Source organism: Micropterus dolomieu, linkage group LG15 (assembly GCF_021292245.1).
Source record: "Micropterus dolomieu isolate WLL.071019.BEF.003 ecotype Adirondacks linkage group LG15, ASM2129224v1, whole genome shotgun sequence".
NCBI lineage: Eukaryota > Metazoa > Chordata > Actinopteri > Centrarchiformes > Centrarchidae > Micropterus > Micropterus dolomieu.
The window spans coordinates 23,604,504-23,628,538 of record NC_060164.1 but is presented as its reverse complement, the minus strand read 5'-3'; the positions used below and the strand labels follow the sequence as shown (position 1 = coordinate 23,628,538).

The 24,035-nt window shown below is 39.9% G+C and overlaps 2 protein-coding genes across 9 annotated transcripts in view; one reads left to right on the top strand and one right to left on the bottom strand.

Annotated features, from left to right (window-relative positions):
• LOC123983796 (WD repeat containing planar cell polarity effector) overlaps positions 1-19,367 on the bottom strand; it is an 83,266-nt gene extending 63,899 nt beyond the window's left edge. For 2 of the 8 annotated variants that reach the window (XR_006828290.1, XR_006828289.1), the window contains exon 1: positions 18,750-19,366. The gene's annotated coding sequence lies outside the window, so the exon portion shown is untranslated. Of the gene's footprint in view, positions 1-18,245; positions 18,278-18,749 lie in introns of all 8 variants that reach the window. The other 6 variants (XM_046070147.1, XM_046070151.1, XR_006828288.1 and 3 more) reach the window with 6 other exon arrangements.
• The window catches only part of mdh1ab (malate dehydrogenase 1Ab, NAD (soluble)), a 9,875-nt gene continuing 4,797 nt past the window's right edge, over positions 18,958-24,035 (top strand). The window contains exons 1-5 of the mRNA XM_046070154.1: positions 18,958-19,155; positions 19,344-19,525; positions 20,072-20,170; positions 20,657-20,753; positions 23,343-23,518. Coding sequence (XP_045926110.1) covers positions 19,523-19,525; positions 20,072-20,170; positions 20,657-20,753; positions 23,343-23,518 — 375 coding nt within the window. The 5' untranslated portion in view covers positions 18,958-19,155; positions 19,344-19,522. The remainder of the gene's footprint in view (positions 19,156-19,343; positions 19,526-20,071; positions 20,171-20,656; positions 20,754-23,342; positions 23,519-24,035) is intronic.

Genomic DNA, 24,035 nt, shown 5'->3' with positions numbered 1-24,035 from the left:
CAAAATGAAGAACATACAAAGAGCGACAAGAAAGTATATCCACGGAGAGAGATAGGTAGGGTAACAAGTGTGTAATTTTGAATGCGTATTTTACAATCTCAGGTGCCTTGGAGTCCCTGCCTCGGTTTTGGTCACAGACTACATGAACACATACACTCATTCAGTAAACACACTCAGGCACTCAAGTCAGTGCTTCATCGCATACACTCCAATCTCTCAAACTTCTGATATGCGAACTCATACGGCACACAAGCGCATACGTATGCATGAAATATACAGTATGATGCATACTCTCCTATCTTTAAACCATACCTGAGGAAATGTACACATGCACACATTTACATACATATGAAACCATGCGCACAGACTCCCACAAGCTCTTATCTCCAGTTTCTTCTTGAGGGAAAAGCTTCCACAGTGTCATATCAGAGCAAAGGCAGGTGGACAAAATCTAAAAACAACCTGCCTGTTAGTGAGATAATGAAGTGAAAAACCGGATAAAACAATGAATCCAAGCTCTGAAAGGAGTCTAATGTCCATCATGGGAGCGCTGTGACCACAGAGACAACAGATAAGACGAGTGTCTGTGTGGTAGAGAAGAGACTCGTGCAAACTCTCAGGAGAAGACACTAAACATAAGGTCACATCTAACACGCTGCAAACCACACACATGCTTCATTCATGTAAGGAGCCTTAATAATGTTGAAAAATATTGGTAGTGCAAAAAAAGTTTATATAAAAATAATAAGTAAACTAGTCTTGTGGGTGATTGTCCTGTATCTGACTAATTCTTCCACCAAAAACTCCTCCCTATATGTCACTTTTATTTACTACATCACCTGACTCCCTAACGGCTTTGTTGAGTTTACCAGTTTTTCAAAATAATTTGTCACTTTATAAAACAACAAATTTAGTCTTGGTTTTCTCGTCAGACGACTGCAGAATGCCTTTCAATTCAACGAGTCAATAATATTTTCAAGTGGCTCCCGGTACATCTGCCACAACAGAGCTGAGCACTACTGTACCGAATCAAATCCGCATATGCAAGAGTTCACAAATCTAGAGGGACCATCTAGACCTCTCAGTTCTGGAACGTGATGATTTTCAGGCAAGATCTGGAGTTAAATGGAAGCTTTTTAACAAGATTTATGGACAATTATTCATGATAGAAATGTGAGATAATTAAAATAGATTTTAATGATTTTGACTGCAACAGTGCAAAATTGCAGTTTTTGGACGCTAAAGGTTTTAAAGCACCTTAATTGCCTCCATGAACTGTTTGCCATAACCAGTGCTGCAACTGTGAACCAAACTACAATAACTCACTTCCTGTTTTTTCAGATCACCAACATGCACTCGTCCATTTCACCTCACGCAGGATATCTGCAACTGTGGTATTAGTTAAGGGATATAAAAGGATGTGGTGAAAATTCCCATGACTCATACTGATTTCTGTGCAACCTGAGTCGCAACTTCTCAAACTACTGCATCAATCTCATCCATGCATGTGACCATTGTTCTGTGGCTATTTTTCATGAATGTAGCTAGATAGCTACGTAGGAAGATGGTATTCCTCTTCTTATTCCTGCCTCCCGAACTATCGGCTATTATCAACTATGTTTAGTCAATCGTATCTGCAACTGGGGTAAACTGCCGTCAATTGGCACAACAATGGATAGGGATATTACGATACAACAAATGTAGTCAATACAGATACCAGTAAAATTCCACGATTGACACAACGGTAAGAAAACAAAACAATACACTCAGTAAAAACATTTGAACAGTGATTTGATGTAAATATATTCATAAATGAACAAGATTGAAATTACAACCTTGCATTGTGCATATTTAATTATTAAATGAATGACTTAATTTTCTTAACTTTTCTACACAATCAGTCAGGAGTGTCATGTTTATGGGTGGTCACTATTTATATTGGCAGTTGTCTGAGATTTTTATATTGAAAAACAAAAAGTTATTGATGATTGAAATGGATCGTATTGCACTTTTGAGACAGCCCCTTACTTAGAGGCGCATTGGACACATTTAGTTCTTAGCGCTTCAAACAGCATCATCATCTTTGGTGATTTTCAGGTGAACTGTGAAACATTTGCCTAAATTAGCTCTCTAAATGTGATAAATCAAGGCTTTGACGTGGACCTTTTGACGGGAACAGCCGCAAAACTAACTTCACCCCGGTTTCCATTCTCTATTCTAGTCGAAGAGTCGAGGCGGAGCCGTCGCTGCAGCTGCACTTCGCTCTGCGCCATCTTCCAGGTGTTGGACTAGGGGTGGGAATCACCAGAGGCCCCACGATATGATATTATCACAATACTTATGTCACGATACGATATTATTGCGATTCTAAAACATATTGCAATTTATTGCAATATTTTATCTTTTTCCCCCCAACTTCAAATTGTGTCCCCAAAGGAAAACTCTTTTTCTAGTGGACTGAAAAAGCAATTTTATTAGTGCCAAAAAACAAACTTCTCATGTACAATTTATATAATAAAAGATCGATACTTGACGTTCGTGTTACGATACGATATTGCCTTGCAAAATATCGCGATACTATGCTGTATCGATTTTTTCCCACACCCCTATGTTGGACCCCTGATACCTTCGGTACCTTGCAAAAGGGTTAACATGTTAATGTGAATTTTCGTATCAACTTGGTACCGAAGAATCGGTTCTCGTGCCATCCCTAACGCTACACCTACTACACTGTTTTGTGGATGTGTACAGTGGGGTGTAATAACCACAACTAGGGGGTCATTAGTGGGGCTGAGGGGTTCTAGTCCAGCTCTATTCGTCTCCATCCTCTGTCCCTTACTGTCTGTCACTCAGTCATTCTACTTCACTGGTTTTGTTGAGGACCTAAGGCGTTACAGAACTCGACCTGCTTAGAAGAGAAAAAGAGGGGGAAGAACTTAAAACAATTTTTTTTCCAGAGTGAAAGTGCTGTGAGGCCTGGCGGCAGCATACCACACACACGCACATATGCAAGTACAGTGTATCTTCCCAATTGTCCCGTTACAAGACAGAGGTTTGGTGGAGGGTGGGCAAAGTGGCGCCAGGAAGCAGGTCAAAAACCACACACACACACACACACACACACACACACGTCCCACAGGAGCCCATTCAGCTGTCGGCAGAAGAAGAATAGAGGTGATGGACAGGCAGAACAAAATGAGGTAAAGGTAATACTATTGAAGAGAGATGACAGGTACACTCACTCAGTATGCATGTGCATATGTGTGTGCGTGTCTCAGCATTTTACAGGACCTGTCAATCAGCAAGAAACTGAAGCTGGAGTGACATGACCGCTGGGCAAGTCTCTCTATCGAGTGACGTATGGGAGTATGTGTGTGTCTTAAGAATATGTATGTGTATGTGTGTAGATCACTTAAAATAACATTGAAGGTTTGGAGGGCGTGTGCAGGTGAGGAGTTGAAGAGTTCAGGTGGCTTTCTGCCTTATAGTGAAAGATCTCACAACAAAAAGAAAGAAACGCAAACTAAAAACAAGTCTGACCACAGTTATCATACAAGTGGTCAGATAAGGAAATACTGGGAGTGGGGATAACTACTGCTATATACAGAATCAACTTTTCTACGTGCAAGTCCATATCTAATACAACGATTAATCTACAATGTGCTGATTATTTGTTTTGTTTATAAAATGTAAGACAAGAAAGATATAACTTCCAAGAGCCCAAGGTGGTGTCTTATAGTTCTTTATCCGATCACCAGTCCACAGCTCAAAGATATTCAGTTTACTCTCATTTATGACAAAGAAAAGCAGCCATGCCTCATTTTAAAGGCTGAAATAGACAATATTTGGCATTTTTGCTAATAAAAAATGACAGTGAATCAGTTAGCAAAATATCTGCAGAATCATTTTCTGTCAATTGACAAAACAATTCATCAACTAATCAACATTCAACTCTGCAATTCAGTTTGCAATGGAAAGGCGCTATTCTCTCTCTTGAAAATTACAAAATACATTTCATCTCATCAGACTGTCCAATTGCGGACTGCGATGCAGATGTCATGACGGCAACAGTTACCTACATAGTCACTTCCTCTTAGGGTGGTTTTGCCAAAATGAAAGCGCAAGACCTTTTTTTGCAGCAATGCTTTATTTCGAGTTAAACTGAGAGCTTTTACTTTGAAAAACTCTGAACTACATTGAAAAGAGTCTATAGCCTGCTTGACACACCATCAGAAAATGTGATTCCCCTAAAAGTCCACTGCCTGAAGATACTGGGGAAATGAAAAGTGTCTGTAGGCTAATGGATGCGTATCAAACACCAAACACACACATTGCAGTATATACTTTATTGTGAGCATGTGAAACAGCCAATTCAAAATCAATTTTTTGAAGAGGAAAAAACAAACACGCAACCTTCTAGGCAAGAGTCTTGTGCTTTACCGACTGAGCCAAACACCAACCAAACACTGTCTTATATTTTCACCCACCATCTAATGAATTTAAAAAAAATGTTCCGATGCAAAACTTATTTGCCAACCCCTGCTGTATATTATTACTTCTTCTTCTAACGTACGTCTGTATTTAATGTAGTGATGAATGTCTACACTGCCAGAATTCTACAACAACAACAACAACAACAACAACAACAACAACAACAACATGAAACAACGTAGTGACGAAACACGCTCTGTAGAGCCCTTTATCCATTTTGGGCTACTGTAGAAACATGGCGGCACAATGTGGCAACGTCCATGTAAGGGGGACCCACGGTTATGAAGATAGAAAAAACACATAACAGTTTATTTATGTAAGGTGTTTAGACACCACTGAAAACATAGTAATGGATCTTATATTGCATTTCCAGACAGACAGAATATTACACACTTATTTTGAATTAAGGACTTTTATTTGAAATTTAGTATTTTTACATGTTGTATTGGTACTTTTACTTAAATAAAAAGGATCTGATTACTTCTTCCACCACTGCTGATTGAGTATATAGTAGGCAGTATGTTAGTATGCGATACTGAGCACAACAGCCCTCTCATACACATGTTTCCTTTTTACAGGTGTGAATATTTTCGTTTGGTCCCCCACTGAATTGAGTTTAGATTTTTTGGTTGGTCTGTTGGGGAAGGAGTGTGAACATTATTTGCTCCTGAACTGGGCTACTTTATTGAAAAAAGGATATCAATTCAGTAGCCAAATAATCGAGAATGCTATTCTTAAGCATAATCTTGCAGCTTCAGTGTGTCTGTGTGCTCGTGTGTGCACATGCAACAAAAGGGAGGGAGAGAAAGACGGACACAGGGTGACAGAGAGATGAGTGGAGGCTCTTCTAAGCAGATGTGTAAACGTCATTAGAGGAGGTAATGGAGGGAGGAAGGTGGGAAGTGGGGGAACAAAACTGCTCCAGCAGAGGTATTTACCCAACGCCTGGAGCAGAAACACAAACACAGCAGCAGTAATGACAGAGAGAGGGGCAGAGAAAGACGAAGGAAAAGAGATGTCTGATGGAGAATGTTCATCACATTTTCTGCCTTATCAGTCCTCTGGCTTAATCGTGACTACTAAATGTTTTAACAATCCAAAATGTCCACATTCATTCCACTCAAGCAGTGATGGTTTTCTTTCACTCCTGTTCAGCTAATAGGCCTAATCCTGGCAAGTGTTTCACTAAAAGCCGAGTGCATCAGCCCTACAGCAACGCCCAAGGGCAGGAAAGACAATACTTCCAAACCAGCGGCACAATTGCTGGCCGACTTCAAAGAGATTCTCGGGAACTATGTGTCTCTCCGGTGTCTGTCCCCTGTCACAGCGAAGGTGACGCGTGTCACACTGACTGTGGTTTTGTTTATATTGTTGTATTTTCTTCTTTTAAAGCGGTTTGGTGCCCTGTTGTTCGCCCCTCACCTCCTGACCGCAAACACACGTATAAACGGTAAACACACATGGACTCACAAACAAATGTTGAAATATTTGCGTGCAGACACATGCATAAAAAAAACATAAAAAACAAAAGTCCATATATACAAATGCTTACTCAATGCATATATACACACTACAGTACATTCATACATTATATACAAACACACGATACACAACACATTTAAAATTCTAAAAGGTATTTATTTATCTGACGTTTTGTCTTTTTCTTCATATCTTTGAATTGTAATTCTTTTCTCTAGGGATGAAGACAAAGTCTGAAATGAAAAACACAGATTTTGAGAAAAATGGTTGAGCCAAGATGTACCTCTTAGAGGACAAAATCTTTAGAAGTACCTTATAAAAAGGTACACTACAGTACCATTTCCCACAAGACAAATTCTATAGCCCAAATATTTGTACGTTCAAAAGTACCACTTCAGTGGCCAAAACAATGTTGTCAACAAATCATATGGACAAGCCCATTTGTTCCTATACTGAAATAAAAACTTATTTTTATTTTTTTTAAAGCCACCAATCCATGTTCTGCTATTCCATTAATGAAGTAAAGTGTCACCTAGTACAGTGCTGATGTGTGCAACAAACAGAAATATCAAGGTTTGGTTGGTCGTTTGTTGGGATGGGGATTGATGTGATTTATTGAAAATGCGAAAAATATAGATTATTGGCAGCTTTATTCATAAATATGGTCTATACATTATGCGTTTTTCAACACAATGGTGTACAGTGAAGCACCAGCTCATCTAGAAGCTCTATAACTGAACCTACGTCTTCGCAATAGTAGCAACCGGGTTCCTCAATTAGTGCGTTATCTTAATAGCTGTACCATTAGTTAAGGATAAGTTGGTACAAATTAGCTTATCCAAAAGTTTTTTACCTTTATAGCAGATGAATAGAAATGCAGCTGGGGTACATTAAGTGTTTATTTTAGGACCAAGTGTGTACCACACAGAAACACAAGAATTTTCAGGTACACACACACACAGAAACACACACACACACACACACACACACACACACACACACACACACCTGTCAAGGGCTCAGGCAGACGAGGCCCTTTAAAGTTGTTGTCAGATGCACAGAGCGAGATGGACCCTGGCAAAACGAAAGGTCACGATAAACGTCCCCTAGACTTCTCAGCGGTCTTATTTCCCCGTCACACACTAACACTCACGCTGTCTGTCACCTCCCAGATGAGGCCATGACACCTTGGACACCTCTCAGCAAGCAGTGCCTCCCTCTGCCTCTCTCTCTGACAGGTTGACATGGCACAGAGTGGTCAGACATCGACAGCACTCGGACCAAGAAGTTTATTCTCTTTGCTGTGACCTCAGAGATGATTGCTCGTGTCATATATATCTTCTCCCCCTGCTGTCGTATGGTTCTGTCTAGTTGGAATATACTCTCTGCTAGTCTTTCCTTTACCTGGCAGTTGTCTATCACACTTCATTACTGTAGTATGATCTTTAGTCTGGACTGCAGGGTTTTCCAACTTACACGGTTTTCTATATGGAAACTGCAGTGACCTTAATCTAAATATAAACAAATTCTACAACAGCAGGTTACAATCAATGTCATTATCGATTACTATAATCCAATCCTCATCTAAAATTACCATAAAAAAAAAAAAAAAAAAATCTTCAAATGTCTTTGTTTGAGTAACAGTGTAAAATATTAAAAGATATTTGGTTGAAAATGGTGTTAAATGAAGAAAAGCAAGCAGTAGTATTTTACTTTATTTTCCTTTGCATCAACTTCAATTATCCAGAATAACTGGTACATTGTGGCGCTTCAACAGAAACATGTCTTTCCAGAAACAAACAAAAAAAACAAGGATGGTCGCCAAGTTATTGGTTTTAGAGAGTTGGCATAACAGAGTTTTGCCTTTGTCCCTGTACAATGTCACGAGACACACTGGTGAAAAGTTCTTACTATCACGGTAGAGTCTTGTTTTTTGTTGGCTGCAGTAAAGGGTCAAGCTGCTACTGAGGTTTGAAATCAGAATGGAAGCACAAAATAAGACAACAGTGCACACGCACATGCATGTACACACACATCTGGCTGTTTTCCGTCTGTCAGAAAGCCCAAACAACCAGCTGTGAGTAAAAACGCCCAATCCTCACACAATACTCTTGCTTAGAGGGTACAGTCTGAAGTCGAATGACATGGCCTGCTCCCCATGACACAATCACATACTTACACTGACACACTGCTTCTGTCAGTGTTGTGCTGTGTTTGCCCTGAAGAAGTTTCTTGTTCCCTTCACTTTGTCATATACACATACTGAGTCTCTCTCAGACACACACACACACACACACACACACACACACTTTTATTCAGGACAATAGCAGGGCTCTGCCTCTACTGCTGGGTCAAGTCATGTCTTGTCAGACTCAGTATCCTCTTTCCATTGAGCCTGATGGTTACGAGTACCACAGGGACCTGCACCGGGCCCCATGTTAAACACATTCACCCTACGGTTAGACCTTTTTGATGTAAAGCACATCAAACTGCCATACAACCTAACTGCACGCCTACAATTCAAACTCTGCATTTAGGTAAACGGTTACAGTTGACTGTGGGAAATACAAAACAGGGGCTATAAATTGTAAGATTTATTAGTATCATCCAGCACATTTCTCCTCCTTTCTTGTATTTAGACGTTCTCACCCATCATTGTACATCTGTATTAAGAAAATATCAATCATAGATATTGAGCCTCAGCCTCCGGGCTGGAAAGAATATTTCGTTACATCTACTGTCCAGCTGCTGTGATTCTGACAATCAGATTTCTTGCAATTGTTTCTTGTAATGCTCACCCATTTCACTTTGTATACAAATATAAAAGTGAAATAAATACTTTAAATACAACAGAATCATCCCCGAAGGGTTGTGCCATATTGACAATGCCCCATGATTTTTTTTCCCTTTCACCCATAATGTCATCTGTACATTTGGTCATCTTCATTAGAGGCTCTGTGTGACAAGCACTTGAGAGCTTAGCGGATAAAACAGCACATCACATTAAAACATCATCTGGGAGGGGTAAAACTCATTGCTCACACAGGGGAAGCGATTTTGACAGATGATGTGTAACTGTTGATTTAAAAGCCTACATTTGTTGCTATTGCTAAACTCACACATTACAGACTGCACTGAAGCTTGTCCCACCACACAAGCATACGTCTTTATCGTGCGTTTGAACCTTAATTTTGTCTGAACCAGAAATTAATAAACATATTTTGGTAAAATTGGTCACCCACCAAGCAGATACTGAGGGGTTTTGGCCTTAACAACTCTTACATAGGCTGTGTCCTGATGTCAGTCTGACCCAAACGCATCAGAAAAACTCATAACCAGCATCTGTGAGGCTCTTCAGCTTTCTACGTACAAGTTGATGTGCGTGAAGGCGATCAGAGACAGTGTCGGTGTGTTAGTGTGTAACCACTGTGACAAATTTCCCACCGCCATTCTTTTTAATGTGCGACAGGCCCTTCACTGCCCCCCACCCCTCTCTTCTCTCCCATACATGTTCATAGGCTTAACGTCGTCGGGGCGGGACGATCCCGCCGGCTCACTGTCGGCACAGCAACGAGTACTATCCTGGCTAACATCTGCTGCACAACCCGGGGCCACTCAGAATGGGCCTTAATCCCCACACAGCAATGTTGTGGGGGAAAACATTCTCTCCTTTTAGTCAGTGCAGACAAACAGGGACATGTGGTGTTGCTGGTGACCTGCAGGCAACGGGCCTCTTGGAAGGACCCGGGAATGTTGTCGGTTACGTAGCCCCCAATTGTGCCACGGCCCATTATGGCTGTGCAGAGGGGTGTGACCGCCAGCATCGGCAGCGAATTGCCGTCACCAGTCCAGTTGGATGGATTTGAGTTTTGAGGTTAATGAAAGGTGGTACGAGTGGGCTAGGTGGGGTTGGTCAGGGAGGGTTTGTCAGCCAGGCTTGTTATGCTAAAACAACAGTTGTGAACCACCTTCCACCCTCTCCAATGCGAGTTTGCTGCCACATCAACTGGCTGCGGATCCAGCATACTGTTGCTGCTGCATTTTTGGTCATCCTTCAGTGAGTTTTTTAAAAAGTGTGTTTGTTGCCGTCAACAGCAGAGGGAACAGAGAGTGAGCTTTCAGTTAGGACAGAGGCAGATCACCAACATGTGGCGGTTTGGTGACCCCTTGTGGCCACTATTGAGCGACCCGGCCGCTGTTCTCACACACACTCTTATTTACACCTATTCACTCAGACACTCACACCAAGAATCATTCAAAGTCACAACACGACAAGTGAACAACTCCTCTCTCCTCTCTGAAACAAGCCGAGCTATGATCCTTCATATTGCTGTTTCTGATAAATATCTTCTTTGGCGGTGATGACGCACAGAGGAAATGAAGACACAGCCCCATCAATCAGTGCATCAACTGCTATGAAATATGTATTTGTCTTAATATGGAGTTTGATTCTATCAAACCTATTTCACGGACCATTTCCCTATGCAAACACCTCAGGGAGAAAGAGGAAGAGAGAGAGTGGCAGAGCGTGGTTCAGGCTCGCTCAGAGAGGAGAGAAACATACAGCAGAGTGTGCAAGGTGTGTGTATATTATAAGATTTAATTGAATAGTTCTGCATCAGTGCCAAGAAGTTAGTTAGTGTGTTTGCAGAGGTCTGTGTTCTTTCTGATTAAGGGCTTGGTTCTCTCTCTCTCTCTCTCTCTCTCTCTCTCAAGCCAATACTTGGCTGGAAACAAAGTCCTTCTCCACCTTCAATCACAGACAGTGAGAGAGAAACTCAGAGAGGTAGTAGGTACATCAAGACAGATTGGAAACGTCCGTACGCCTCCAGGCATCCAAAAAGTGCCAAAGCCACAAAATAACAGCACAAATGGATCTGCACGCTATTTCTGGAAGCAACCAATTCATGATATCTCAGCTCAGTTATTTGGAAAATGTGCTCTGCTTAAGTGTAAAACAAAAACAGGGTTTAGAAACATATCTTTCAGTAGACAATGAGAATCATTAAAAAAGTAACACATACAGTATGCTGAGTGATTAGATGCAGTTTTGCTCATACAGGAATAAAATAGCATTGAATAAAGACCTAGCCCTCATCCAGCTATCTGGGTAAGAATTTGATTTACAGATACAGTAGGTCTGCCAGGGATACACAAGTCTGTTTCCACATGACATGGCGGTTGCAGATAGATTTGGCTTTCAATGAGCGATAGCACGCAAATTCTCACAAAAGCTGCATTAATAATGGGCCTCAAAGACTGATCAACTTCTTGAAAGCAAGAAAAACATTGTTTTTGCGGTTAACCATTTCCCTATCTCATCACAAAAGGTTTACAAGTGCCAGATGATTTCTTTTCCAATCATTTTCAACAGCAACAAGCTTGATGTATAAACCACATACTATATATATAAGAAATAAACATACTTCGCTTGTTTGGTTACACCACACACACACACACACACACACACACACACACTTTAGTGGCTACGTGGAATCATGATAGATTGAGATCGCTGCTTCTTATGGAGCCCTGGATGAGATTTCTACAAATATTTTTTATGATGCAAATTTACAGCTATTTAAACTCTTCCCATATCCGAGGAAAAGGTGCTTCAGGTTTAAATAGAAATCTGACAGTAAAGTAGTGACTTTATCCCTTCAAAAACACCACTCATTATATACAATACCATTAAGAATTTTGTTAAACAAAGCAAAGGGGTGTAAAAATCACTCTTTCACATAAATTTCAGTCTGGGAATTTAAACTGACAACCCATAAGGCCGGTTGTTGGAAGCAAAACTACTGCTGCCGCAACAAGTGTTTTTGGAGAGTCGCCACTACAAATCCATCAACACAACTTTCCAAGTGCTATGTCAAGTGACATCCAAGACAGACTTTGGTTACATAACACATGGCCATACACTGACACCTAGTGTATTATTACGGTTACTGCAAATAACTGAAAATGACAGGACAGGGCCACATAGATTCATTTTAAACACAGCTACTATCTGCATTACAGTGTAGATAAAAAAAAATAAAACGGGGGAACAAAAAGCATCTGCTCCATCTGATCTAAAGCTTCATCAACTAATCTAAGACAGGAACATGACACTGCTAAGAAATAAAGTAAACAGGGTGATGGCATGACCCTGGATGTGATGCGAGATAGCAGTGACGATGATGTAATCGTTTGTGTGTTGTTTATGTATTTATGTGAGTGCGCTCGTGTGAATGCAACCTGCTATCTCACAGTGTCTGCTGGTACACTGAGGGCTATTTGGTCTAGCAGGGCTGATAAGAAGGCGATATTGGGGCCGGTGGGTGTGCTGGCTATCTGCCTCCCAGCTGCCAATGTGACGGGGTCACTCAGGTGCACTCTGCAGGGACAAGTGGAGGAGCAGAACAGGAGGAGATAAAGTTGACAAGGGAAGAAAGGGTGGAGTTGAGGGAGGTGAAATGAGAAGGGAACAAAAGGAGGAGGTGGAGTGGACAGAGTGAGGGGTCAGCAGAGGGGACGGAGAGAGATGTGCTGCCGTTCATGATGTCAGGCACTTATCAAGATTTTTACAGCTCAGAGCATGACTGTGTACTCGTGCACGTGTATGCATATGACTGAGCTACGAGCACGTTCACCCTCCATCTCTATAGGTGAATGCATGTGTACGTGTATCCTAGGATTTGTGCACGTGTGAACTTTGCCCTCTCCCCTCGCTTCTGTGGGAAGGGACAAAACACCCACAATGCCGATTGTTTTCACAGCACCCACACAGAGGATCAGGCCAGCAAGGCAAACTGGCACCAGATATTATCATGTGTGCAGCCCGCTGCTGTTTTTGGTTTCATTCTGATTTCCTTTTTACAAAGACAAAGTATGCATAATCCCCTCACGTCAACCTGTCTGTGGAGACTGCCAGAGAAGAAAATAAACATAGTCTAACTTGTCAAGTAACAGTTACAGCAACAAAAGACTCTTTCTAATGTGAGCTTATGTCAAGTCATAACTGTCACAAGTCATTTTCAATGAGCAGTTTAGGTGGGTTTAATGGATATGCTGCACATGATGCAGAGCACACTGAAAAGCTAATGAATATTTCAAAGACAAACAATATTCTGACAGAGCAAGCCCAAGATCAGCAGATCCTATCCCACATATGAAGCTCAGTTTGGGCTCTTAAAAATATCAAATGGCGTTCAATTAATGCAGCTGGAACCACATCAATACAGCTACCTGTTGATACAATAAGACAGCATTTAGGGGATGACTATTGGTGCTTTCATAAGAACTGCTAGACAAGAGTTTTGGAAAGAGACTCCATTTGAGCTAGAACATTTGAATAAGTTTAGATATTTGTGTCAGAGAGGTGAAATGCAGGCCAGGTAAACACAAATGTATGTCTTACCACAGCATACTAACTAACCAAATATTACTATTCAACAACCTTGTTAAATTTCATGGTATGAGTACAATATTAATACATAGCCAGGCAGCAATAGGTGACTCAATCAACACAGAGATGAAGAAAACTAAAGACGGCAATTTACCATGCACCATAACTAGGTACGGCTTTAGCAGTGCTTTCATTTCTATAAATCTAAAATGAATAGCAGGAGTCTTTGTGTTCTGTTCATAGTGGATCTCTGCTTTTTAAGTGATGTAAACAAACAAAAATAAATAAATATATATATATATATATATATATATATATATATATATATATATATATATATATATATATATATATATATATATATATATAATTAATGCCATGGCAAAAAAAAAAAAAAATAAAGAGTGATCAATACTTAACTGGTCCCACATACATAAGAAATTAAAACAAGATAAAATGTGATGCAATCAAATGGCTTTAACAAAAGATTAACCTCAAAGTCACAGTGTTCTTTTAATCTTACCTAACTCGTAGATGTTTCTATTCCTGATATCTCACTTCTGACAGGTGGCATCGTTTTCCGTCATTTTGTGCCAGAAAACTTTTGATCCTCTGGACCAACCTTTTGAGCTGTTCACACATGTAATTTCCAATTTAAATTCCAGTATTTAAATCTAAAACTTTTCATAACCTTAAACTTGATTAAAATGGCCCAATGACAGTTAAATTCATAAAGCAATCATACATGGGCTGAAAATTGTGTTTTGGTTGAGTCTTACAATTGCATTCTTTGTTTTGTCCAAACTTTTCCAGCAGATTATCTTAGTCGTTATCATGTTATGGATCCTCGTTTATAAAAATTTGAAGCAGCATTATTTTTTTTTATTTTTTTTTTTTTATCTCCACAAGAAATTGTCATGGCAAACTGTTAGCAAAGTTATTTACGCATCAAGCAGACATGGAGCAACATCATTGTTCATCTGGAGTTTTTCCTCAATAAAAATATAACAAATGTTATTATAATTGTATATGTTATAATTATAGTTAAATAAATATTTGATTAAATTCATTTGAATCATGAACAAATCAGCGCATATTTTTCTTTAAGATATTTTGTTGAGGAAAAGGGACTGAAAATGTTTTTTTTATTTTATTCATGTGTATGAGTTGAAGAAATATTTTATCATGATTGTTTTTGAATGTTCTCCCTCAGATTGTTAAGTGATCCACTGTTTGGCATCAAGTGTTCTCATCTTAAAGAAAAGTTTAAAACCACAATTAACCCTCTGGTTTCTTCAACTTTTACTCAGGAGCAAAAACCAGCCTTTAAACTTGAAAGAAATAATGATTTGACATTGACCATGATAATTATGGGTATCAAATTCTATGATTTTTTTTTATTATGATAACATTTTAGGCCATATCGCCCAGCCATACCTGCAAGTCCAATTTTCACTCTTCTTTTAGTTTTGTGTTCCTCTCCACTAGGGCTGAGGCGATTCGTCGATGTAATCGATTACTAATACGTCGACTCCGGTGTTAGTGGATTCCCCCGGACAAGCTCCAGCTACAAGTCCTGGCCTTTGGGAGTGTTTTAGCCAGACACTCAACAGTGGGGCTGAAAGATTGAGATTTTTCTGCCATATATTGCGATTCCATTTTTATTTATTCATTTTTAAAATTCAATATTCAGTGCCAGTCTATTTTTGACTAAAGCCGTGTCAAGTAGCACAGAGCAGATGGACCAGACAGGAAGTCAGACACAGAACATCAACAAAATAAAACACCCATTGCAGACTCTCGATCGTATATCAACAAGAAACACAGTTAAAACAGACCAAAAAAAAGACACAATTTAACTACGTAGCCTACTTTACCAAAGTAGACAAAAATCAAGGACAACTGAAAAAATAAGCAAAATCTGAACAAGTCAGCAAAATCAGACGGTCAAAACGCTCTTATTCTTAAATGCTCCATGTAGGATACGTAGCCCGCACAGAGCGGAGGGGAACGGGCTCACAGAGAGCTCTTATCTTTAGTTGAAGCACACAAAATGACAATGAAATGAACATCACGTTAACAACGTGTAGGCTAAACGCTCCGCCGCTGAAACACTTCAGTGCGAGTTGATCCCGGGACAGTTGCTGCCTGTGTTTGTTCGGATGGGTCCATTATCCCACACGTTTTCATCTAGTTTCGTTTGCTGTTGTAAAATGTACACGCCCTGTGTCCGCTCCGATTGGTGAGTAGGACCGTAACGTAACAGGAGGCGCATGGCACTTGTGATTGGCAAGCAGATCTGTCACACAAGGATGACAATGAAATGAATTTGCAAATGCATGACCGTTTTAAAACGGGTCAGATGCACTGTATAATTAACCTACATCGCCGTCTTCACGACTAGCTTATCGCGTTCTTTCAAATCGCAATTTCGATTTGAAAACGATTAATCGTTCAGCTCTAATTGAACAAAATATTATTTATTAGACATGTTTTTGATATTTATTTTGGATAAATTGGTATGTTAGTCGAGTAATAGGCAACTTTTTGTTCTCGAGAATACACAAAATTAGTCGTTAGATTTATTGACTAATCGAAAAAATCATCGTTAGGTTAATCGACTTGAAAAATAATCGTTATGTACAGCCCTAGTCTCCACCAACTTCTGAGGAATATATATCTGGCTCCTTAGACTCTAAATGCTCCACCATTTCCCCACCTAGATGCTAACTTTGGCTGTTTGCCCTTATACTGGGTTTATTAAGAGTTTCCTCCCTGAAAACAGCTACCTGTTACAGATGGAAACAAGGTTGATAAGAGTGAACCACACAGTAGTTAAATTATAATAATGACTTAAAAGACACTAGAGATGAGATGATAAGATGCTTTTAAGGCCTGGATAACATTTTGATCCATTGAATTCACTACATTTTATTGGCATGTCAACTTTGACTGTGTAACTTGCATGGAGAAGGACCACATACAAGCAAAACACAGGTAATCATTTAACTGATACCTACCTTAGATTAGGATTTTATTGCTAACTGCTAGCTATAAACAACCATTGCTGTTACAAAAAAAACAAAAAAGGATAATCAAAAGAAGACTACAGCATTTTTCAAGGCCCTACCAATCAACGTAATATACCCACAGTGTGATCACACACCACTACGACAGCCAACAGACAGCTGTGAGCACCTGTTTGCCCTAGATGACACACATAACAGACCCAAGCACATACCGCACAGAGGGGTAAAATTGTAACTGGAGCTGAGGGGAACACTGCCAGGCTGTGGCAGCTGCTTCAAACAGCTCTGAATCAGGTTTTTACACACAGAGCCTTTTGAAAGGGAAGCGTTCGTGTCAGGCCCTGTCACTGGCAGGTGGAGACATGAAAAACAAGGACAATTTTGGGCTTTGGATGGAGAATTGTTGCTGGCCGTGGTTCATTTCTCTGCCATTAGTTTGAGAGACAACAGCGGGGATGTTGGACAAAAAGGAAAATATTAAAAGACCTTTCACATGACAGAGAATGAGAGCGGCAAATAACAGCAAGTTCTGCAACTTATTACCTGTTGCTCAGCTTCCTGATAACTGGACAGGATCTGCTGTGTGTGTCATCACGGGCATCAGTTGTCCATCAATATGTCAAAGATATTTTTTATTCTACTCATCCATTCATTCCAACAAATACAGTAAATGTGCACCTATTTTTTTTTTTACAATAAATTGATTCAATTAAGGATGTAAACTCAAAATGTTCAATGTGACAATATAATAATGTTTTAGGTATGGTACTATTGGTGCCATCGTGGTACTCATGGGCTGAACAATTAGTCAAAATATTATCTAAATTGCACCATGGCCAAGTGCAATATCCACAATTTTTTGATAAAAGGTAAAATGTGTCACCATACAAGCATTATGGTGCTACAAAGACACCCCAGCAGCCAAATCAAATTCTCCAGACATAAGGGAACATGGTTGTTTGGTACAGATCCCACATAATTTTTATATTTTGTTCAGTGAAAATCAAATGCAAAAACTACTAAAAACTAATATCGCAATATCTGTCAAAATAGTTGCAATACAATTGTTTGCATATGGTTCAGCCTGATGGTATGCTCTTAATGAAGTAATCTGTACTACTACTGGGGTGAAAAGCCTACCGTCATAGAGGGGGGTGATTGGGATTAAAGAGTGTTGCTCTACATACAAAAAGGTGATGGAAGTAGTGGTGTAAAGAAAGAAAGAAAACACCAGGATAATCGCTGAGTGAAGTGGGCACCAGTGTCAGATTTGGGGGTTTTGGAAAGTTGCAGTAATTATGAAACACAGCCAACCACTGTGTAGAGGAAGGGGGGTTTCAGACACTGTTGACCATCTGACAAGCACTTCGGCTGAGGCATACTGACACCTCCGGTGGTCGCTCTCCACCAGAAAAGTCATACAAGAACTGAACTGTAATGGAGCTTTTAATAATATAATAACCAGACTCTTATATCTGGTCTCAAATGATGATGATAATTTAACATTATGTCACTTAACGTATCTCTGCTTGTAAGCGTAATTATTATTTTGTTATTTGAAAATCTGACTACCCGACCTTGCTGTCTACAATTAACCTCAAATACTGTCTCTAGTACACAGCCAATTCAAAACCACATTAGAAACTAATGCTCATGCTACAAACACCAACACTTCAGAATAATCTGTTTATCATTTGGCACAGTGCTTTAACCCTGCAGACAGCCAGTCAAGCTAGCCTACAATGAGCCCATAGTCTGACACCAGACAGGTGTAACACCATCTCCTCTGCTGTTTGTTCAAGTCATGTAATGAGCCTGTAATGAGGCCATGAAATATTGATAACCATGCTCACCTAACACTTGGCCTCTATAGGGGTCCTCTCAACTGAAAAACAAGATAATTAGAAAGGAACACTTTATGCCACCTTTGCTGCAGAAACAAAGATGAGGAGACTGCTTTGAAAACAACAGATCGAAATTGCAAAACCTTGATGTGCAAACTGATTTTGTGTTGCATGCAGTGGATACATTACATATCCAGGGTAAAAGAACAATTAACAGCGCTGGAAGAATAAAGATATACTGGAAGTCATTCACTTAGTAAGTCAGTCCTTAAACGCGCAAGACCAAATGGCTCTGGTTGTTATTTGTTCGCGTTTTAACTAAAAAACCACCTTGAGAGCTAAACATAAAACGTTTAAGCAATAAGAATTTAAGCGAAATCAGCACATTTGAGTTATCCTATGTTTGACTGCTAAACAGCACCATGTAATCTAGCATTCAGATAAAAATGAGTGGTAGAGAGAGTTAGACAGGCAGAGAAATACACAAGACAGGTGATCGTCAACTTAACTTACCTATGTTGTTCCAGTGACGAAAACCGCAGACCTTTTCGTGCTCTCTCCTACGCTGTTTAGCTTACCATTAAGGGTCACTACAAAACTCAAAACACGACTTTCACCGCAAACACTTATAGTTTAATTGGGATGACACGTGAACGCCACTCGCTGTTCGATAACGTTAGCATTAACCAAACTTAACAACCTGCTAACGTTAACGTTACCTGTTTAATTTCATATCGATAACCTATGATAACGCCATTTATCGCTGTGAGGTCCTTCTAAATACCCTTTGGTCGTCTGTCTGCCTTCCTAACGAGTAGCTAACGTTACGTTAACTAACAAACTGTAACTCTCGATGCTAGCTGGCTCTTTGCTGCAGCTGGACCAGAGCTGGACACAGGTCGCTAAGCAACAACAAGCGGTACTTTATAGGCTAAGCTAACCAGCTAGCTAAGTTAGCTCATTAGCGATCCTCCAACAGCCTGTTGTGTAACCAGAAAGCTCAATAAATAGCGATATCATGTAGCCTGTTTGTACAGTATAGATAATAGTAACATTACTAAACACTACCTACTACTGTATAACTTGTGTTGGGTTTTTTTGATAAAGGACTACACTAACCATAAAAAAAAACTACAAATGTCCTGGATCTTCAGTCTGCCGTCAGAGTGTTACAAGTGTCGTGATCAGCTGCGGATTTAAATAGGAGTGACCTCCGGCTTGAGCTAGAGGTGGGAGAGAGAGAGAGAGAGAGAGGATCGCTGTCCGAGCTAAGTTATCGTTTGGAAATGGTGAGTAGGGCCAGCAAATGTATCGATTATTTTGTTTTTAGTAACGTTAATGCAGATTTTAACGCAGATAAAACCGCAGTTATTCCAGCTGATCCAGTAAACAGTTCACAAAGTTCGTCAAAGTCTGCCATGCAAATTGATTTTAACGATAATTCTACAGTAGTCTGGCTCTGCATGATGTAACCAAGCCCCCTTGGGACTCATTCGTTTGTTTTTTAAAAACTCAGCCATATAGGCATGTAACGCGTTTATAATTTACTACTTGGCTAATTTTGAATGAATGCTGTTGAGTGAATGGTAAAGATGGCGATGAACCTGATAACCTAAGTATATCCTGGTTTTGTTATGTAACAGAGAGTCCTGTATGGAAGGCACAGAGTCTATTTTTGAACTGACACCCCCTTGCTTTAGTAAATCCTGTTGACAAGAATAGACACCCAGCCTGCAGTGTGCTGGACAATTAAACTGTCACTTTTACACCTTTTAAAGACATAAAATCAATGCTAATAGTACTAAAAGCAGTGTTCTTTGCCTTGTGTCTTGCAGTCTGAGCCTATTAGAGTTCTGGTGACTGGCGCTGCTGGGCAGATTGCCTATTCCCTGTTGTTCAGCATTGCCAAGGGAGATGTCTTTGGCAAAGATCAGGTAAATAAGGGCTTTGTCTTGCTCACGTAAAACACTCAATTCCCTTATCTCATTAGGAAGTGTAAGGGCAGCGTCACAAGACATACATACTGACGACCCCCAGTGAACAGCTGTGAATATCACAAGTTTTCCAGGTCAAATTTAGGGGTGACATTGAACAAATGTTGTCCATGTGGGAATTGATCAGATTGCACGCACCCTGGGACGAGGCAGGATTGCCCTTGAAGTAAATTAAATAGATCTTGTGCCAAGAGTCTTAGGCCAACTTTAAAACCACTTGATCCATTAGCCACACGGCACAGTCAGTGAGCCACATGGCTTACTTACGTCTTCACACTCTGTTCCAAAGACAGCTAAGTCCCCCACTGTCCTGTCATTATAAATGGGAATTATGATTTAAGTACATTTAAATTCAGTTCAGCATGTTTTATTAATTTCATACCATTCACCCCACTTGCCTTCTTCCTTCCCTGCTCCTTCTGTCAGCCTGTCATTTTGCTCCTTTTGGACATTACGCCCATGTTGCCAGTCCTGGAAGGTGTTGTCATGGAGCTGCAAGACTGTGCCCTCCCACTTCTGAGAGGTAACTTTTTAAGGGTGGGACAAATTACATGATATTGTCTGTATAGGTTATTGACATACTGGCATAAAATATCATAGATTTTATTAAACATGTAGAATATGGACTTGACTTTACAAGTTGCTGTTTTTGTAGAAGCTATTTGGAGTTAAACAGAGTTATCATAGGTTGAAACTATTTTATGTGCTCTGAGGGCGTCTGCTTTTAGCCAGTTTATAGCTTTTGTTCTATTTTAATGAAGGCGCATGCTGCTCTGTTTGTTTTTGAAAAGGTAGTCTGTACACACTGTCTGTGATACTTAAATCAATTCACTGTGCAGTGTATAATACTATATATGTGATATTTCTGTGTTAGGGTCCTGATTTCATGTTCATGTACACAAATATTATTGTAGCCGTGGGGTTTAGAAGATTTTCTTGCACTGATACTATAATTTAAATAAATACGTATCACTCTTACAATGACTCATGTATTAGTAATAATAACTTATTGTTATTATTATTATTCCCTCCCCCTATAACTGTACCTCTGGCCTCTGTCTTAAGAATTGTGGGTTAAAGGTATAGTGGACCGTTTTATTTAATGTGCTTTACATTTAACATGTAGAAGTTGTATGACTGCATACAAGTTCTGCATGTTGGGCCCCAGATAATTTTATAAATAAGAATAAGAATAAATCTACTCCAAAAGTTACAATGTTGTTATTCCACTCATTGTTTCTGAGCAAACACTTTGAATGGAAGGACCCAAGGCTATTAAGCATCTCAAAATCACTCTTTTTTTACACAAATTGTGCCATTTGGCCACAACATCAAGGATTGTGCATAACAACATTTATTTGAAATTACTGAATATGCAAAGTATTGGATGAACAAACGCTATTATGGTGGCTGCATAACAAACAAATCTTGCAGCTGAACTTGATCTCCGTGTTTTCAAATAAGTATAAATTGTTAGATCTTGTTTTTTTGTGGCGCAGTTTTGTAGATGGAGCGGTTATCCCAGCCAAAATCAGCCACAAGATTTTTGAATCAGTCTATATCATTGAAGGAGCCTGTTGTTATTTTTAATCAACACTTACAGCTATGCAGCTCTCCTAAATTTTGGAGAAGACGGATACATTTTCCTTGGTTTGATCAAATGCTTTTATTCTGAGAAACAAACATGTGTCACTATAAGAAGAGGATTAGGACTTTCCCACTAGGTTTTTCCGTGTTATCGCTGTAACCTCTGTCATGACATCAGTCGTGAGGCGCCATTATATGCCATCTCCATTGTGACCTGGAATTTTTCCTTTGAATTGGTGCTGTCCTTTTCTTTGTTTGGACAGGGGCTGTGAGAGGCCCCTGTATTAACTAACTGTGCTGCAAAGACAACGCTTCATGCACTGAGATGGGCCATAGAGTCCTAGGCACTGCCATAGAGTACAATACTGGTCACACACGTGATGCGTCCAAAATAAAAGAAATCCAAAAGTTTATGGTTGAATGATTTAGAAATGATGAAAAACTTTCCATTAAGTTTGGTTTCGAATGAGTTAGGATGGAAATTGTGATGAATTGTAGACAATGTGGACAGACAAGACTTTATCTGTGTACTTTGTATACTCTGGTGTTATTGTTATAGGGAGTGTATGAACAAGATCATTGTTAACCTTTGTCAGCAAATCCAACTGAGAACATGTTTTACAGCGGAGACCTGGCCAATAGACAGCACTAATATGAGCTAACAAGTTACACAAATGATCTTTATTAACATAGACTACCTACACTGTATGGACAAAAGTACTGTGACACCTCTGACCTTACAGGGCCCTAGGGGCTGTTTCTTCATGGTGTGATCTTTGTTAAGGGAAATAATGCTACAATAAATTTACTTACTCATTTATCCAAAGCAACTTACAGTTGCCGTATAGGTCAGAGGTCGCATGGCTCTGGAGCCCCTATGGATTAAGTGTTTTGCTCAGAGACACATTGGTGGATGTGTTAGAGGGGGAATCCAACCCTGGTCTCCCACACCAAAGGTATGTGGCTTATCCACTGCACCATTGCCACCCACATAAATAATGCTACAGCATAAAATTTTAGAAAATAGTTCTTCCGACAGTTTGTGTTTGACCTTTTCAAAATGACTGTGCCCCCATGCACAAAGCCAGCTCCATAAAGAAATGTTTTTCGCAGTTTGGGGTGGAAGAACTTGATTGGCCCTGCACAGAGCCCTGACCTCAACACCTTTGGGATGAACTAAAACGGAGATTGTGAGCCAGGCTCTCTCATCCAACATCAATATCAGACCTCACAAATGCTATTCTGGATGAATGGGCAAAATTTCCCACAGACAAGCTCCAACTTGTAGAAAGCCTTCCCAGAAGAGTGGAAGCTATCATTGCTGCAAAGGGGGAACCAACTTCATATTAATGACTATGGATGTCATAAAAGTAATGTGGATGTGTCCCAGTACTTTTGTCCTTATAGTGTTCTTGGCTCCAGTCAAGTGGGAATCTGCCTGAAGATTTATTTTAGGGCTTGGCGATTGAGATTTTGAGGGTAAATGTCAACCACAGGAACAAACATTAACGTTCTCTTTCCACAGAGATTGTCGCCACTGACAAGGAGGAAGTGGCCTTCAAGGACCTGGATGCAGCCATCTTGGTGGGCTCCATGCCAAGGAAGGAGGGCATGGAGAGGAAGGACCTGCTCAAAGCCAACGTGGCCATCTTCAAGAGCCAGGGATCAGCCCTGGAGAAGTACGCCAAAAAGACCGTCAAGGTAATGATACAGGACTTTATGCATGCTAATTCATTCATTCATTCATTCTCCTGGCTAAGTTGCTTGTGTTACATTGTTTTCAAGAATGTAGAAATGTTCCTTATAGTTTTTCATTTTTTGTTACTGCTCGGCTGATTCTAATTGTTCAGAGCAATGGGTATGTTGCAGACATGGCAACATAATACAGTTTATTTTCTAATGCTTAATTGTGTTTTTTTGTCCCTTTTTATGATATTAAGCATATTACAAGTCTGTTTCTTTTAAACCACACTATTGTAAGAATAAGATATAAACTGACAGCTGCTTTTAATCAAGTAAATATAAAAAATATAGTGTAATCTGTTACTACCATCAGTTTACTTTGAATTACATCAAGGTGTGTGTGTGTGTGTGTGTGTGTGTGTGTGTGTGTGTGTGTGTGTGTGTGTGTGTGTGTGTGTGTGTGTGTGTGTGTGTGTGTGTGTGTGTGTGTGTGTGTGTGTGTGTGTGTGTGTGTGTGTGTGTGTGTGTGTGTGTG